This window comes from Hippopotamus amphibius, chromosome 17 (assembly GCF_030028045.1).
Source record: "Hippopotamus amphibius kiboko isolate mHipAmp2 chromosome 17, mHipAmp2.hap2, whole genome shotgun sequence".
NCBI lineage: Eukaryota > Metazoa > Chordata > Mammalia > Artiodactyla > Hippopotamidae > Hippopotamus > Hippopotamus amphibius.
In genome coordinates, this window is record NC_080202.1 from 45,767,113 (window position 1) to 45,783,010 (window position 15,898).

At 56.7% G+C, this 15,898-nt stretch overlaps 3 protein-coding genes across 18 annotated transcripts in view; 1 reads left to right on the forward strand and 2 right to left on the reverse strand.

The window, feature by feature from the left end:
* ARHGAP27 (Rho GTPase activating protein 27) overlaps nucleotides 1–12,284 on the reverse strand; it is a 29,494-nt gene extending 17,210 nt beyond the window's left edge. For 4 of the 9 annotated variants that reach the window (XR_009049996.1, XM_057715731.1, XM_057715725.1 and 1 more), the window contains exons 1-3: nucleotides 11,574–12,284; nucleotides 10,520–10,652; nucleotides 8,592–9,328 (exon numbers count right to left, since the gene is read on the reverse strand). Coding sequence is in view for 8 of the 9 variants with exons in the window: in XM_057715731.1 (XP_057571714.1) it covers nucleotides 8,592–9,328; nucleotide 10,520 (738 nt within the window). In the remaining variant the exon portion in view is untranslated. Of the gene's footprint in view, nucleotides 1–8,591; nucleotides 9,329–10,519; nucleotides 10,653–11,420; nucleotides 11,538–11,573 lie in introns of those variants that run through there. The other 5 variants (XM_057715726.1, XM_057715728.1, XM_057715727.1 and 2 more) reach the window with 5 other exon arrangements.
* LOC130839607 (uncharacterized) lies at nucleotides 10,547–12,159 on the forward strand. Its single transcript, XM_057713843.1, has 3 exons — nucleotides 10,547–10,554; nucleotides 10,650–10,761; nucleotides 11,537–12,159. Exons 1-3 carry the CDS (start codon nucleotides 10,547–10,549, stop codon nucleotides 12,137–12,139), a joined length of 723 nt encoding a protein of 240 aa, XP_057569826.1. The 3' UTR covers nucleotides 12,140–12,159.
* Nucleotides 12,285–13,676: 1,392 nt separating the features above from the next.
* The window catches only part of PLEKHM1 (pleckstrin homology and RUN domain containing M1), a 47,780-nt gene continuing 45,558 nt past the window's right edge, over nucleotides 13,677–15,898 (reverse strand). For all 8 annotated transcript variants that reach the window (XM_057715279.1, XM_057715271.1, XM_057715274.1 and 5 more), the window contains one exon: nucleotides 13,677–15,897. In XM_057715279.1, coding sequence (XP_057571262.1) covers nucleotides 15,786–15,897 — 112 coding nt within the window. In that variant the 3' untranslated portion in view covers nucleotides 13,677–15,785. The remainder of the gene's footprint in view (nucleotide 15,898) is intronic.

The window sequence follows — 15,898 nt, forward strand, 5'->3', positions numbered from 1 at the left end:
GCTTTTCCGGCTTTGGGTTTCAATTGAGTGCCCTTGGGTCTGGACTCTGCCCCCAGTCTCTTGGTGACCTCATGGGGCTGCCTGCTTGGCGAGGTGAGGCCTGGGGTGGAGCCCCTTCACCACTCACCAGCCCCTGTGCTCTGAGTAAGGCTGGCAGACACCCAAGAGGTCTCCAGCTGCTGGGCCAGGAGGAATCAGAAATGGTCTATCAAGGACCCCACTGGCCAGCAAAGGCCATGATTATGAGCCAGGCTCGGGAGATGGAAAATGTGACTGGGTGGTCATCTTCTGTCATACCCTCAAGTGAATCTGCACCTGTGCTCACCTTTCCTTCTCCCTCCCCTGATGGGGGCGCAGGGTCCTCCTGTCCACGCTGACCTCCCCAACCTGGGCCCGGGGAACCCCACTGCCTCCCATTTGCTCAGAAGCTGCCTCACCTCAAATCTCCAGCCCTTCCACCTGACTGCCTTTGTCCCTTTGACATTTCAACAAATTCAAGTTCTCTCCATCTTGAAAGGAAAAAAAAGTATGTCCCGGGACCCAGCCCTTCCAGCCTCCTTTTTTTGGCTGCATTGGGCCTTTGTTGCCGCGCACGGGCTTTCTCTAGTTGCGGCGAGTGCGGGCTACTCTTTGTTGTGGTGCGCAGTCTTCTCATTGCGGTGGCTTCTCTTGTTGCAGAGCACGGGCTCTAGGTGAGCGGGCTTCGGTAGTTGCAGCACGCAGTCTTCAGTAATTGTTCCTCGAGGGCTCAGTAGTTGTTGTGCACAGGCTTAGTTTTTCCACTGCATGTGGGATCTTCCTGGGCCAGGGATCGAACCCGTGTCCCCTGAATTGGCAGGCAGATTCTTAACCACTGTGCCACCAGGGAAGTCCCAAAGATCATTTTAAAGAGATGCATGCTGAAGTTTTCAAGGGTGAAATATGATGGTCTGGAATTTATAACTTTTATAATTTTATTCTTGGCAAAAAAGATAGAACAGGGATTTCCCGGGTGGTCCAGCGGCTAAGACTCCACGCTTGCAATGCACGTGGCCCAGGTTCCATCCCTGTTTGGGAAACGAGAGTCCACACGCATGCTGCAACTAAGAGCTCGCCTGTTACAACTAAGACCTAGCACAGCCAAAATAAATAAATTTTTTTAATTAAAAAAATGATAGAACAAACATGGAAAATAGTAATTGTTGAATCTAGGTAAGAAGTATAATTATATTCAATTCAGTATTCTTTTTTTTTGGTATGTTTGAAAAATTTCATAATAAAAAGTAAGAAAAAAAATCCCCAAACTTTTTTTTAAACTATTCTGTATCCTCAGTGTTGCTACTCCACAAGGTATTCATTATTTCTTATCTGGAAGCAGACCGGCCCTTCCAGCTCTCCCCTACTCCCACTCTATCATAGACAAAGGAATTTCTCTCCCTTTAAGATACAGTTCTGGGGCCAGAGATTCTGGAAATATGGCAGCTTAAACATGCCCTGCTTCTCTTCTTCTCCCAACTGCTACCCTCTACTGCCCAGACTAAGAGGGGCTGGGGCAGGTGAGTAGGCAGGACCTGGCTGGCATAGGCGAGAGGTCCTGAGACAGAGGCTGGGACCCAGGAGACGCCGGGGGCAGACTGTGCCTGTCATGGGACCCTAGGGTGAAGGCAAGGTGAGCCTTGTCCAGACCCCTTGCCCCCAGGAGCTGATGGGGAGCCAAGCAGGTGGGCTAAGCACCCGCTTTCCTTAAGGCTGGGCATGCCGAGGAGGCAGGGAGAATTCACACTGGCAGAGACCACCACTGCTCTAGGGACCCCCAACAAGTGGGGCACTCCAGCAGCTCAGCCCCAGCCCTGATGAGCAATACGTCCAATCAACTCCACTCCTCTGACAGCCCCGTGGTTGGAGAGAAGCGGAACAAACAGGGCCACCAAACTGGCCACTGCTATCAGACCCGATCCAGACCCAGGACACACTTAAAGATGCCATCACAAATCAGGGCGGGAAGAACTTGTCAATCAAGAGGGATGGGACAACTGGATGACCATCCAGAACAAAAAGATAATTAAAGGTAATCTCACTCTGTCCACTCAGACATACCCCAAAGGATCAAAGATTCAGATGTTAAAAGTGAAGCCATAACAACAATATGAGGAAAATATGAGCAAAATTCTTTATTAAAAAAAAAAAGCCAGGATTTCCCTGGTGGCATAGTGGTTAAGAAATCACCTGTCAATGCAGGGGACACGGGTTCGATCCCTGGTCCAGGAAGATCCCACATGCCATGGAGCAACTAAGCCCATGAGCTACAACTACTGAGCCTACGCTCTAGAGCCCTCGAGCCACAACTACTGAGCCCACATGCCACAACTACTGAAGCCCGTGTGCCTAGAGCCCATGCTCCACAACAAGAGAAGCCACCGCAATGAGAAGCCCCTGCACCATAAGGAAGAGTAGCCCCTGCTCGCTGCAACTAGAAAAAGCCTGCATGCAGCAACGAAGACCCAACACAGCCAAAAATAAATAAATAAATACATAATAAATAAATCTTTAAAAAAAAAAGGAAGCATGACCATATTAATTACAGAAAGGTGGAATTGAAGGTTTAAGCACTAAGCAGGATAAAAAGGGACATGATGATGCAAAGGCATGATTTGTGATGACAGGACAGTCAAAATCTGTATGTTCCCAATAGCATCATAGTTAAATAGAAAAAGCAAAAACTATTAAAAGTACAAGAAGAACTTTATACAGAGAATTTGAGTGTGAGATTTAATAAACCTCTATTAGAATCAGAGCAAGCGAAAAAAAAAGCAGCATACAAAGGAAATGCATTTGAATAATATAATCAATACACTTGATTTGATACATATGGACCCTTAGATCCCTTACCCAGAAAATATATAATTTTTCTTTGTGAAAAACTTTGAAAGCTTAAAAAAAATTATTTACTTGGCCACAAGGAAATTCATAATAAAAGTGGAGCTTTTACAAATCTAGAAAAAAGGAATACTTTCCTGGTAAAATACAGAAAGGCCAAAATTAACTAGAGAACCAGTGAAAACTTAAAAAGACTAATTACCATTGATGAGGAAAAGAAAAAAAAAATCTGCCACTGAAAAAGCACCAGGTCCAGACAGTTTCGCAGGAGGATAAATTGTACAAACCTTTAGGATTCACCTCTGACATCACCTCCCTGGACAGGAGGATTGTAGATTTCCCTCTCACCTGAGAGATCCTTGGGTGGGGGGTGGGAGTGGGGGTTGGAGCTCCTTGGACATGCCCCCCGAAGCACCCTGCAGTGACATTCGCCACAGAATACTATAACTGTTATCTGCTTGCCAATCTCTCCTCCTGGACAGTAAGCTACCTGAGGACAGGGACCGCCTCTGATTTTTCATTGTCTCCCAGCGCCCAGTAACATCACCTGCCATTTACTGAATTAAGGAACGTGGAAGTGAAAAAGCACAGCATAATTGCCAGCACACGGGGATGCCCCTATGTTTGTAAAACTCCCCGACATGTAAGCCTAGAAAAGCAGAATGGATGGAGAGAAACCAAAATCCTAAATCATTAGATTGAAATCCACCCCCTCCACTATCCAAATATTTGTAACGGGGTTAAACTATTTCTATGGGGGAATAGTAACTTACAAATTCAGAGACGGCAAGGAGTACTCCAGTTGTATAATGAGGGGGGGAAACGGCTGGCAGGGTCTGGAGGCAGGCCCCTTCTGGCCCCCCTCTCTTGGGCCCAAGTGGGCTCAGCCTCCAGGACAGCCACGAAGCCTAGCCATGGACCCCTGGCTCACTCCCCTTCGTGCTCACGGTGGCCCTCCAGACAGGGGAAGGAGAGGATGCAGAGCGGCACCATGGAGGCCAGAGCCTGGTCTGGACAGAGGGCCCTGCAGGCCTGACCTTGCCTAGGCAGCAGCTCTGGAAATCCCCTCAACACCACGATCCTTCCTCAGTTTGGAAACAGAGTCTCTGAATTTTAGCAAGCACCCCTCCCCAGGACCCAGCGCTGGCAGCCCCATTTCCCTCGACACCAACCAACATCAACTGTCCCCTTGCTGCCCCACTTGGATCAAGTTCCAAATTTCCCCAACGCTCTGCTATGGAACCCCAACCCCGTTCTGATCATCAGCTACCCCCGGTCATGATCATGGGCTCTCCATGTCCAGGACCTGGCCCTGACTGGCCACGGGGGCTGGCCTTCAGTACTGACTGCCCGCCCCCTCCCACTGTTGGACCGACAGCTCCAGGAAGGGCAGAGAAAATAGCTATAGAGTGAGGCCAGCTGCCGGGCTCAGGAAGGAAGTGGGGAGGCAGGTGGGCTTGCCGCCTGGGTTGTCTCAGGGGGCCTGGGGGCTGAAGGGAACCGGGTGAGATGAGGCCCAGGCTGGGGGAGGGGGGGATGGCCCAGCGACCACGACAGTCTGCAGGGTGGGAGGCTGCTCCTTTCTCCGGTGGGAGCAGTGGGCAGGGAGGGCTCTCAGTGGCCATGAGTGTGGGGTGAGGATGGGAGGGGGCTCCCCAAGAACCTGCTCTGTCACAAACCAGGTCATAGGCTGGGCAGTGGGGCTCCCGGGCCAATCTGGTGCTGCAGGTGAGTCACGGGGAGGCTAAGTGCAGGCCAGGTGTAAAGAAACCAGCTGGGCCACCCCAGGGCAGCTGCCCTTGCTGGGGGGTGGGGAGAGTTGCTGGAAGGAGGGAGTACGGACAAGGGGACTCATTAGATCCTCTGCTTAGCCTCGGCACCCCTGTTCTTACCAGCCCCCCTTTTCAGAAGTCCCCCTGGCTGGTCCCAAAGCGGGAATCCAGGGGCTCTGCCCAAGGCCTGTCTGTTATTTCAATCACAGCTGCCAGGAGCTGCCTTTGGAGTCTGTCCCAGGGAGTGTGTGCCAGGGCTGGGACCCAGAGGGGAGGGTGGGGCACCTGGCAGCAGGGGGCACCGGGTGGGTTCCAGGATGGGTACAGGGAAAGACCGGGAGGGGAGTTGGGGAGAGCGTGGGAAAACCGCTATGCACGCCGCCCCTCCTCCCCCAGGGTCCCAACTCCATGGGAGGCAAAAGGTCACTCACAGTTCCTGGCAGAGGAGGAGGGAGGAAAGAGGGCCCTGGGGCTCCTTCCAGTCCGGAACCTGCTCAGGTGAGGTGCATCCTGGGCTGTTTGCATAAGAAGCTGCAGAGGCCCGGGCTGTCACGCCTTCCTCCCTGTGGCCAATGCCTCAGCAGGGGCGGGCTCCAGTCCAAGTGGCCTGCCTGGGCCTTCCCACCTCTGAGTCGTCCTGGGGCGGAGATGCTGACCACACCCTGAAATCCCCAGAGGTGGACCCTGCAGCCCTTGGGGAGGAGTCTCAGAGGCCCCCCCCACACCAGGCTTCCCTGGGCTTCTTCCGGACACCTCTCCTCGGCTTCTGAGCCAGCGCTCTCCTGCTTTTCCTCCTTGTTCCCTTAGGCTCCTCTCTCCTCCCTCTGTCTGTCACCAAAATGCAGCAGCCGCAGAGCTGTCTCAGGCGCTCCTGTCCCCATGTCCACACTCTCTCCATATCCATGGCCCCACTATCACATGCCAGGGGCCTCCTCCGAGGCGGCAGCCCCAGCTATATGACTGCCTCCTGGACCAGGCACGGCCAAAGTGGGCACCGCGTCTTTCCTCCACCCCCTCCTCCCCGGTTATCCCGGCCACAAACAGCACCACTGTCTGCCCCAGTGTGCAGACTGGGAGACTGCAGCTCCTCCTGACTTCCCACCCACCCCCTCAACCCATCAGCCACCAGGTCCCGCTGAGTTTACCTCCCAAATCTCCTGTTACCACTGCGTGCCTGGGAGACCATGAAGGTCCTCACCATTCTCCAAGGCCCAGCTGCAGAGATCTTTCCTCAGTCGCTGCCCCCACCCCCCACCTTCGCTGCTGAAAGCCCTCCAACTGCTGCAGGATAAAGTCCAAACTTCTGGCGAGAGCCCATGAGACCCTGCTCAGCAAGACACCATCCACTCCCGACCCCAAACCTCCATTCCTGAGCCCCAGCTGTAAGGTCCCAAAGGTACCACATCTTCTCACACCTCCACCTCTGCCCATGCACCACAGCACCCCAAGTGTACGTCCATCACAGATGGCCTGTGCCAGGCACCAAAGCATCTGTCCCTTCCTGCCAAGCTCCCGTCCTAGACAGTGAACCCCTCAGAGCTGGAACTGTGCCTCAGTTACCTTTAGATCCAAAGGCTCACCTGGTGCTTGGCAGGTGTTCAGTTAATTCACACATAGTGAATGGAGGGAAAAGGTAGGACCTGCTTCTCCTGCCTCCTCCAAGGAGAAAACAGGCAGGCTCACCTTTCAGGAAACTCCTTCTCTAAATGCTGCCTTGAACAACTGAGAGCAGGGTGGGAGTTCCTTCTCAGGAGGGAATCAACTCCCCACCCCTGGAGTTTGTCGGGGATGAGGTGTCAAGGGAGGCCCACAGCTGACCCTCGAATAAAGCACGGTCACAGGGAGTGTGGCATTTTTCCCATTACACAGGGAAGGAAAAAGGACCAGAGATGCTAAGTGACTTGTTGAGGTCACACAGTGAATTAGGGCCAGAAGCGGGACTGGGCAGAACCTCTCTGCCAAAACCCAGGTCCCTGGCAGACACCCCACTTCCTCCCTATACAAGCCCTACCCCCATCATAACCCGTGTCCACCAAACCCCTAACACGCCACTGCAGCTGCAGGAGCTGAAGGAAGGAGGGGCAGTGACCCTAGCTCCTGGGGTGATTTCTCTTCTCAGGAGGTACCAGGATGGGGGGGGGGGTCTTCTCTCCCTCCTTCTCCCACCTTGGTCCTGGGCTCATGGGTGGTGTGCCTTGGGCAGACCTGCAGAGCCCTGGCTCATGCTAAGGGGGCTGCCTCTCCCTGTTCCTCCTCAACACATCCCGCAAGGCCCTGGGCCAGGCCCTATGCCAGGTGCTGGGGTTCAGAGAGCAAGGCCAGTCCCCCACCTCAAGGAGCAAGGGTGCATCTAAGGGCCAGACAGACATTCCCACAATCACAAGGACAGAGAAAGTGGAGAGGCCCCAGAGTGCGCCGCCAAGAGCCTGCCCAGGAAACGGTGGGGCGCCGGGGTAAGGAGTGCTGATCTATTTCAGAGAAGCTGTCTGGTGGGTTAGCAGAGGTACTTGGCTGAAGGAGTCGCCCCTTCCGCATGCCCCGCAACTCCCCCCTCTATGGGTCCGGGTCCTGATCTCCTTCCCTACCCGCCGCATGCTGTTCTCCGCTCTGACCACCAGGGGGCGCGTTGCCCTTGCAGAAGCCGTAGTGCGCACCCGGAGGAAGATACCAGTGGGACCTCAGCCAGTCTTGGCAGACCTCCTACTACGTGCCAAGCACTTCCACACTTCCCCTCGTTTAAGGCTCTCAACAACTCGAATCCTTTGGTATTGTCCTGCATGTACACAAGAGGCCATCGTGGCCGGGGGAATGAAGCGGCTTGTCAGCAGCTGGCAGGTGACGCAGCGGAGTCAAATTCGAGTCTCTGTCACCTCAAATCCTGAACACTGCACCATAACGAGACCGGGCGGAGGTAAGACCCAGGAACTCGCCGATGGGGACGGTGCCTCTTTCTTCTGGGCATCCCAGACTCAGTCCCGGCACGTGGCAGGCATCAATATTTATTGTAATCATATTGGGTTCAAAGAAGATCAGAGACTTACAAGCTTCAAGAGTCATCCATCCCCGACCCCCTTGGTCTAAATACAAACTGAGACCCTGAGAGAGGAAGTGGATTGCCTAAAATTACACAGCTGTGGCAGATGTCAGAAAGGGGCCTGTGCACCGCCCCTCCCCCACCCTCTTCCTGAAAAGTCCCTAAACTTGAAGAAGTTCGGGCCGCCAAAGGATTCTGAGGATGTAAGAGTTTTTTTAAAACGTGCTCTTATTTTAAATAATATTTAAATAAAAATTTAAAATTTCCCAAACTTACGTAACCGGATTCGGAAGCGAAAACAACATCCTTACTATAACTGGGCTTCTTTCTGAAACAAAACTACCGAAATTTAAAAAAAAAAAAGGAACTAAAATTTTGGAACCAGCCAAAAAAAGGAAGCTGGCCCCTGACTTTCGCATCCATTCTGTCCTCTGACGCCCAAGCTCATGTGAGAAAGGCGAGGCAGGTAGAGCCGGCGGCAGCAGGTCCACAATCCCCTATTTCATTCCCGATGCGTTTTGGAATGGTTCGGATTTTAGAAAGATAACCGGCGCACACAGCTGCCACAGGTGACAGAAGGTTCCCAGCAAGGCTTGGGCAGCACCCTGCAATCGGGTTTATTTGCAAGTCTGCAGCAACGCTTGAATATTCACACTAAATGGGATAAAGTAGAGCCGCACATCAATTCAAGTCAAATTTTGCCGTCGACTGGGTTACAAAAACCCTTTAGGCTCCAGGGAGCTTTGGCATTTGGGAATCGCAGGTAAGAGATCGTGAGTGAGCCTGCACCCGCCTCGTTTCGTGGTTGAGGAAAGTTAGACGGCGTGAGCGAGCTGGTCCAAAGCCGGCGGACACTGCTGCTCTGCGGAGCCCAGCCAAGGCCGAGCGGGTCTCCTAGCGCCCCCCGCCCGTCTGTCCCCGTGGCGTACCTGCTCCGGGTGCTGCTCCAGCGGCGGGCCGAGCACGTCCCGGATGGCCTCGTAGACATTCTCGGAGTCGCCGCGCACCAGGGGCCGCGGGCACACCCACGAGCCCGCCACGCTGCAGGCCTTGAAGCGGCCCCCGCTCCCGAGGAGGCAGGCAGGGGGCGCGGCTGTGCGCGCCAGGTCGTCCAAAGACTGCGCGGGGCGCACAGGAGCCGCGGGCCGCGCGTACAGGCAGGCGGGCGAGCCGGGCACCGGGCTTCGGCGCTGGCTGCCAGCGCCGCGCCGAGGCAGGCCGCACATGGAGCCCGCCCGGCCCCGGGACTCGGCGGGAGCGCCGTTGGGTCCGGCCGGCGCCGACGCGCTCACGAAGCGGTAGTCATAGGCGAGAGGTTCGGGGGCGGCGGGGCCCGGGAGGGGCGCGGGCGGCTGCGGGGCCGGGACAGGGTGACCGGGGGCCGGCAGCTCGCGCACGTACTGCGCCGGCAGGTAGAAGGGGCGGCCGCCGGGCTCGCTCCTCACGTGCCACCAGTGCTCCGTGCTGCGGCGCAGCAGTCGGTAGCGCTCGTTGGGCCGGATGGCGACGCGGCGCCCGTCCTTTCCCGTGTACTCGAAGGGATGCTCCACCAGCACGTACACGTCCCCCTCGACGTCCGCCGCCATCGCGGCCGCGGCGTGTCCCTGTGGGCAACGAGCAGGAGGCGCGCGGAGGTCAGGGCCGCGGAGCAGGGAAGCGGACCGCACTAGGGAGATGGAAGCCTTGGGTTGGAGTCCCGAAGCTACAATCGTTGTGTACGTTCGGGCCTCAGTTTTCCTATCTCTAAAACGGAGGCTTGGATAAAATAATCTCTAAGGTCTCATTCTTACACTCAGTGACGAAATTAAGACAGCCCTTTCATTCTGTGGCATTGATTATAAAATTCTACCCCTTGGTGTGGAGGCGGTGGGTAATACCGGTCCAGCGTTACAGCCAGAGAAGCTTTGGCTCAAAGAGATGGGGTGACTGCCCGCGATAAAGTCGACACCACGTTTGTCTAAAAGTTGACTGGGCCTCAGCTTCCGCGTCTGTGAAGTGGGAAGAATAGCCCATTCTCCCACTCCCGTCCCGCCCCTCCTCGACGCTTCCAACCCTCAGGGAATCGCGTCCTTGGCACCTCCTCGTCCCCCCACCCCCAGGCGTGTGCGCCCCAGGCCCGCGGGGACAGGGTTGGGGCGCGGGCTCCGGAGAGGCCCCCGCTTCGCTTTACTCTGGGAGTGTCCCTGCTCCGCTTAGTCCACGGGCCTTGGCATAAGGGGCCGCGACTGCCGAGGCTGGGGGAACCGGTTCTCTCGGTTTCTCTTTCCTTCTCCAGCGGCTTCGCCACATATGTGAACCCGGAGCCCGGCCCACCCAGACTGACGGGCACCGCCCCTTGCTCTCCGGCTCCCGCCTCCACCTGCTGAGAGAGCTCGGCCGTCGTGGCCTGCCCTCCTGCCCTGTGATCACTACATTGCCTCATGAAAGTGGCCCCTGGAGAGTGCACCCAGGAACCCCCAAAGCTCTCCTGGAATGATCACCACAACACAGCCTACCCACCAGTCTGGCTCCCGGTGTGTTGGGGGAGGGGGTCAGAAACCAGCTGTAAGCCTGCCTGTGTGACTGGTCACTCCATCGACCACACCTACTGCCCCACAAAGGTGACCTGGGACCAGCAGCTGGGAGCTCCGCCTCTTGCTGAGTCTGAGGGACCCAAGGCACAAGGTCTGGCCGCCTGACGCACAGCGCTCTTTCTCTACTTTCTCAAGCTTTCCTCGATGGAGGAGTGTAAACTGAGTCACTAAGCATACTGAGCCCTGGAGGCGGGGTCCTTGAGCTGACCGGAGCTAAGCCAACAAACCCTAGGGAGGACACCCCCTTTTCACCCCCTTCCCCTGGATCCCCACCGCTCACTCACTTCGGCAGGGCAGGCCTCCCGGAGCCCATGGGCTGGTTGGGCGGAGCCGGAGGATGGATGCAGGTTAGGTCCCTGCCATCTCCTTGGGCGGGGCTTCAAAGGGCTAGGCTGGAGAGACCTCTGGGATCAGGAGCTGGGAAGGGGAGCGAAAAAGAAGGACGCTCGGGAGGGCTGCCTTCAATTCCCATAGCGGCTGTGTCTGGGAGGGGCGTGGAGGAGCCTGCAGAAGTCTGCCTGGGCAGGTGGGACTTTGGGGGCGGGGCCTGGAGTAGGAGAAAACCTGAGGGAGGGGGCAGGGGTAGGGAGGGCTGCGACCGAAGGGTCGCTGACCGGTCAAGGGAGGTTAGGGTCCCGCCCCTGTCCCGACCCACCCCCAAAGCGCTAGATTCATTGTCCGTGAGCCTGTGCGTCACGCGGGCACGATGCTTAGGGACTGCTCGACCCGGGCTCTCAGTCTCACCCGGGCGTTCCCAGTCTGAGCAAGGCTATTTACATCCTGAACCAACCGGATTGCAGGCATTCTCCGCTCCGGTCCCATCCCCGTCCTCCCAAGGCCCTTTTCCGAACGCAACTCAGCCGGGCCTGGAAAAACTTGGAGCAGGGTTCCCAAGGCAGGGACGCTCCCCGGGGCGCAGGGTCACTGGCTAGGTGGGGAGGGGGCCCAACCCTCGGCTCCTTCCCCAACACTGGGGGAGCGAAGAGAAGGCGAGGGATTTGGGGGGAGGGGGGCGGACGGGGAGGATCCCTGGAGCGCGAGGACGGACCGGTCACCAGGAGGTGCCCTGCGTCCACTGCCCAGGAGACACAAGAGCCACAGCGGCACCAACGACTGGATCGGCGCTGGGGCCCTGGGCCCGGGCTCCTCCTGCTCCGGGACGCAGGGCAGCCCTTCGCTTCCCACCTCCTCCTGGGAAGATCCGTCCCGCGCGGCCCTCCTCCCGGGCCCGCGCAGCTCCGGCGCTCGCGCGGTGCTCCGGGGTGAGGACCCACCACCTGAGGTTCCCCTCTCCACCCCAGATCAGCACCCCCGCCCAGTGCGGCCCGGCCCTGGCACCTGGGGGTGTCCGCGAGCTGACCTCGCCTCCACTTGTCCTGGGCAGGCGCGCGGGGCCTCGGCGTCCGGCGCTCCCTCTTCCACCGCCCAGCTCCCGCGCTGCCCTGTTTCCTGTTCAACAATATAGCGAGGGAGGCACCGGCGGAGAGCACCCGGCAGAACTTCCTCCCGGGCTGGGGCTGGGGCTGCGGCTGCGGCTGCGAGAGACAATCCCCGGTGTCCTGGCTTCCTGTCCTCTCTGGGACGGGCCAGCGCCAGAGGAGCAGAGACGCCACCTCCTTCCCCTGCACCTCCGGGATCCTGGGCCGCACCTGGCTGTCTCCCGGAGGTGGGATGCCGGGGCAGGAAGCCTCCTTACCAACTTCTGGCCAGATTTCCCTCCACTGCTCTACTCCACCTCCTTTCCCCCACCTCTCTGTCTTGATCCTTGTGGGGGAGGAGGGCTCCTATCTGTCCGTAGGGGACGCTCAGAGCAACCTCCTGGGGTGGCACTCAAAATGCTCACCTTATCTCTGCATCTCAGTTTTCTTTCCTGTAAACTGGGGACGGTAACACCTACTTCATAGGATTGTTGAAGATTAAATGAGATGCACTAAGCAAACGTACTGTTATCCTCACACTATAACAGTGTGGCATTAATAACATCAGTTATTATTATCACTAATTTTATTATGAGATGATCTGTCCACTTCTGGGCTGAATTGAGGTCTCCACCCCTCCCCCCCCATAAACAAGTGTTCTCAGAAACACCCTGCTACGGATGGAGGATTGAGTCCAAAAGGCTCCTCCTGTGCTCCTGGCCCTCCTCTGAGCCTGCCTCCTTCAGCCGTCACACCAGGTCCCTCAGGTCTCCTGGGAGCCCACCACCACCTACCCTTGAGGGAAGTGGCGCTCGCGCAACGGGCGGAGAGTGCTTCCCTGGAAGGCTGAAAGGCGTCTTCAGGGACTGGAAACTGCAGACCTGAATCTTTTCAGTCCCATTTTCCTGCAACCTGATTTCCCTGGGAATTAGTCTGTTTCCTTCTTCTGTCCTTACAACAGGCAGTGGTGGGCTTCCCCCTGCAAGCCCCACCCCTCCCCTGGGGGTTGGGGGGGCCTTCTTCTGGAACTTCAGAGAAAACTTGGCAGTCAAGTAAAGGCCACGTTGAGCCCTGAAACCATGAGCCCTGAAACCATGAGCCCTGAATCAGGCCCTGCTCAGAAGCCTTTCCTTCCTGGGCCCCTTCACTCACCTTGGATAACCCTGTGGGAAATTTTTTCACATGTTCTAGTGTCAGGGGTCTGTGCTTTGACATTTAAGGCACAGGAAAGAAGCCATCACGTTGGAATTCCCGCCATTAGGTTCATTAGTTATATGAGTGTATGTAAGTAAACCTCCCCAAAGGCCCTGAAATCCTACCCCGTGGTGGGGGAGGGGGGGCTCGGAGGAGAGGCACAGGTGGGGGACAGACTGAAGAATCACTTCCCCTCTTCTCCATGCCCACTCCTGGCACACAAGCCCCCTGCTTGCAAAAGTTTACCAATAACCGCCCCCCTCCCGCCCTCCCCTGTGTCTAGGGATTGACTGACAGGAGAGCAGGGGCTGCTATCAGATGGTAGCTGAGGGCCTGTGGTCTCCCCCAATCAGCAGCAACATTAAGATACAGAAACCAGGGACTTCCCTGGCGGTCCAGTGGTTAAGACTCTGCGCTTTCACTGCAGGGGGTAAAGGTTCGATCCCTGGTCAGGGGAACTAAGATCCCGCATGCGAGGTGGCATGGCCAAAATAAGTAAATAAAATAAGCTAAAATAACCGAATTACTTACTAAAGGAAATAGTAAGGGACTTCCCTGGTGGCACAGTGGTTAAGAATCCGCCTGCCAACGCAGGGGACACCGGTACGAGCCCTGGTCCAGGAAGATCCCACATGCCTTGGAGCAACTAAGCCTGTGTGCCACAACTACTGAGCCCATGTGCTGCAACTACTGAAGCCCGTGTGCCTAGAGCCTGTGCTCCTCAACAAGAGAAGCCACTGCAATGAGAAACCTGTGCAACGCAACGAAGACGCAACACAGTCAAAAAAAAAAAAAAAAAAATTCAGAAACCAGACCACAGATTAGAAAGATCAGGTCTTTACTGCAAAATCATTCAAAAATCACACAGCAGCAGTTCCTCTGGTACATTGCAAAGCACTTCTCAGGGCCAGGGCCCCTCACTAGAAACAGTTTATTGCATAAAATGAAATTTTAAAAGTAGTGTGGGCGCTACTGAGGTTCACACCAGCTTCCCATTGGAGGTGAGAGGGGTAAACGCCAACTCATCTGAAAACATCAGCAGCTTTTTGGTATGAGGGAGAGTCAGCTCTACCGCTGCTGATCTCCGGGAGGGTGGGGAGTGGGGTGCTCCAGGCCCCACGGGACCAACGTGAGCTCCTCCAGGGCCTCGCTCCTGCTGCCTCCTAGGGACCTTCTGGAATACAGAGCAGACTCACAGGCCTGAGGAAACAGGGCTGGGCTCAGGCGGCACTGCCCACCCCAGGCCCACTCAGGGATCTGGACCAGTGACGGCTCTGATCAGGTTGTGTTTGTGGTGGAGCGTTAATGCTGGCTATGGGTGAGGGGGCGAGGGGGATAAGGATCCACTTTCCGGTTTAGGAGGCTTCGGCGCGCTGGGCATAGGTGTGCACCATCGTCCGTGATGGGGACAGAGAAGCTGTGTGACAACCCCCTCCCCCACCCGCCTACCACCTCCTCGATTCTATTGCACAATCTATCCAGCTCCACAGGGCTGGGCAGGTGACTCAGCAGCCAAGTCACCCCAAGGGAGAGGCGGGAATAGGTTCGCTTGACAGGGAAGGCGATCTCCACCTGAAGCCCTTAATCCAAGCCAAGTGCAGATGGGATGGCCAGAGGACCCCAGGGCTGAGGGGGGCCTGCTGGGTCCAGGAGAGGTGGGGGGAGGCAACACAGAAATCAGACCCAGATTTCACCCCCCCCAACCCCGAGAGTCTAATTATCACTTTGAAAACAATTCCAGGCTCCACCTCAAGACCCCTTCAAACGGTAGTCGTGCTCCAGGGAAATCTTCCCGTCTCCTGGCAGCGCCCCTCTTGGGCCCGTCCAGCAAAGCTCTGTGAACTCATGGCTTCGTAAACCGAGGCTGAGCATCCTTCCACGAGGGTGGCTTCTCCTACGCATTCCTGCACATCTCAGCAGCAGGGCGGACACTCCTCATGGAAGGACAGGGGTCACTGTTCCAGTGTGGACCCAGCCTACCTCTGTCTCAGGCGGGGGTGCGTTCCCGAAATGCACCTGCAGCAGCCCCCTGCCCGTCTGGCTGCTTGTCGGTGGTAGGAGTGAGGAGGGCAGGGGGCTGAGGTGGGCTAGATAACGACCCTTCCCCGGACCAAGGAAGGCTCAAAGTGCTGACAGTGCTGGTTCCGAGTCATTCCCTTCCTCCTGCGGGACCAAGATCCCAGGCTATAGGAGAGCCCGGGGCTCTGACATGGAGAAAGTGATGGGCTTTTCAGGTGGGGAGGGGGCAGGGAGCAGAGAGGAGAGGGAGAGGAAGAATGTGGTCCTCAGGACTGAGCCCGCCTGGCCCCATGGCGGTTTGGCACGTTGCACAGAAGCTGCCGGCAGCAAGCGCCCGGCGAGGGAGAAGGAAAGGCACCCGCCAGCTGGTGGGCTCTGTCCTAGGGAGCCTGTCCACCTAGGTGCCACCCACCGACAGGCCAGGCCTGAGCAGTTCCTGCACATTTGCTCAGGGTGAGAATGCCTGGGTTTCTTGGGTGACTGTGTAGGGTCAAGAATAAAAAAATATCTTCTGTTGAAATATGAAGGGAAAAAAACCCACCTTAAAAAAATTAGACCTTTTAATCAGGAATGTGGAATTGAAAGTGCTCCCCAAATCTTGTTTCCACAGTGTTTGAACAGCCCTAATGGAGATGGTGTGTCAGTGAGGGGAGCCAGGCCAATTAGTGCAAAGCCCCCCCTACCCCCGCACCCTTGGACAGGGAGCATCTGCTGGTGTCCCTGCCTCCTGGAGCAGATGGGTGGGGGGCAGGAGGTGTCATCAAGGACTCCCAAGGCTCCCTCTCATAGGCTCGTGCTCTGGTCACATCCGAGAGGCTTCTTGACAGGGGAGGCATCTGTGACACCTTGAGAGTGTGGCCGGGGCTGACGGCCACCCCAGCTGGGATGGCTGAGCCCTGGGTGGGGACAGGAGATGGGGTTAGGTGAGAGTGCTCTGTTCTTGGTACTTGCGCCGGCGGGCACAGCGGGGGCAGCCCTTCTTCACCACGGCCTGGCAGCTCTGGTGGAAGACGGTCTTGCATTCGCTGCACC

Excerpts from the sequence above, each read along its gene's own strand:
- LOC130839607 (XM_057713843.1), top strand. Across the intron at positions 10,762-11,536 it reads GCAGAAGTCTGCCTGGGCAG|ATCAGCACCCCCGCCCAGTG; the intron begins GTGGGACTTTGG and ends TCTCCACCCCAG.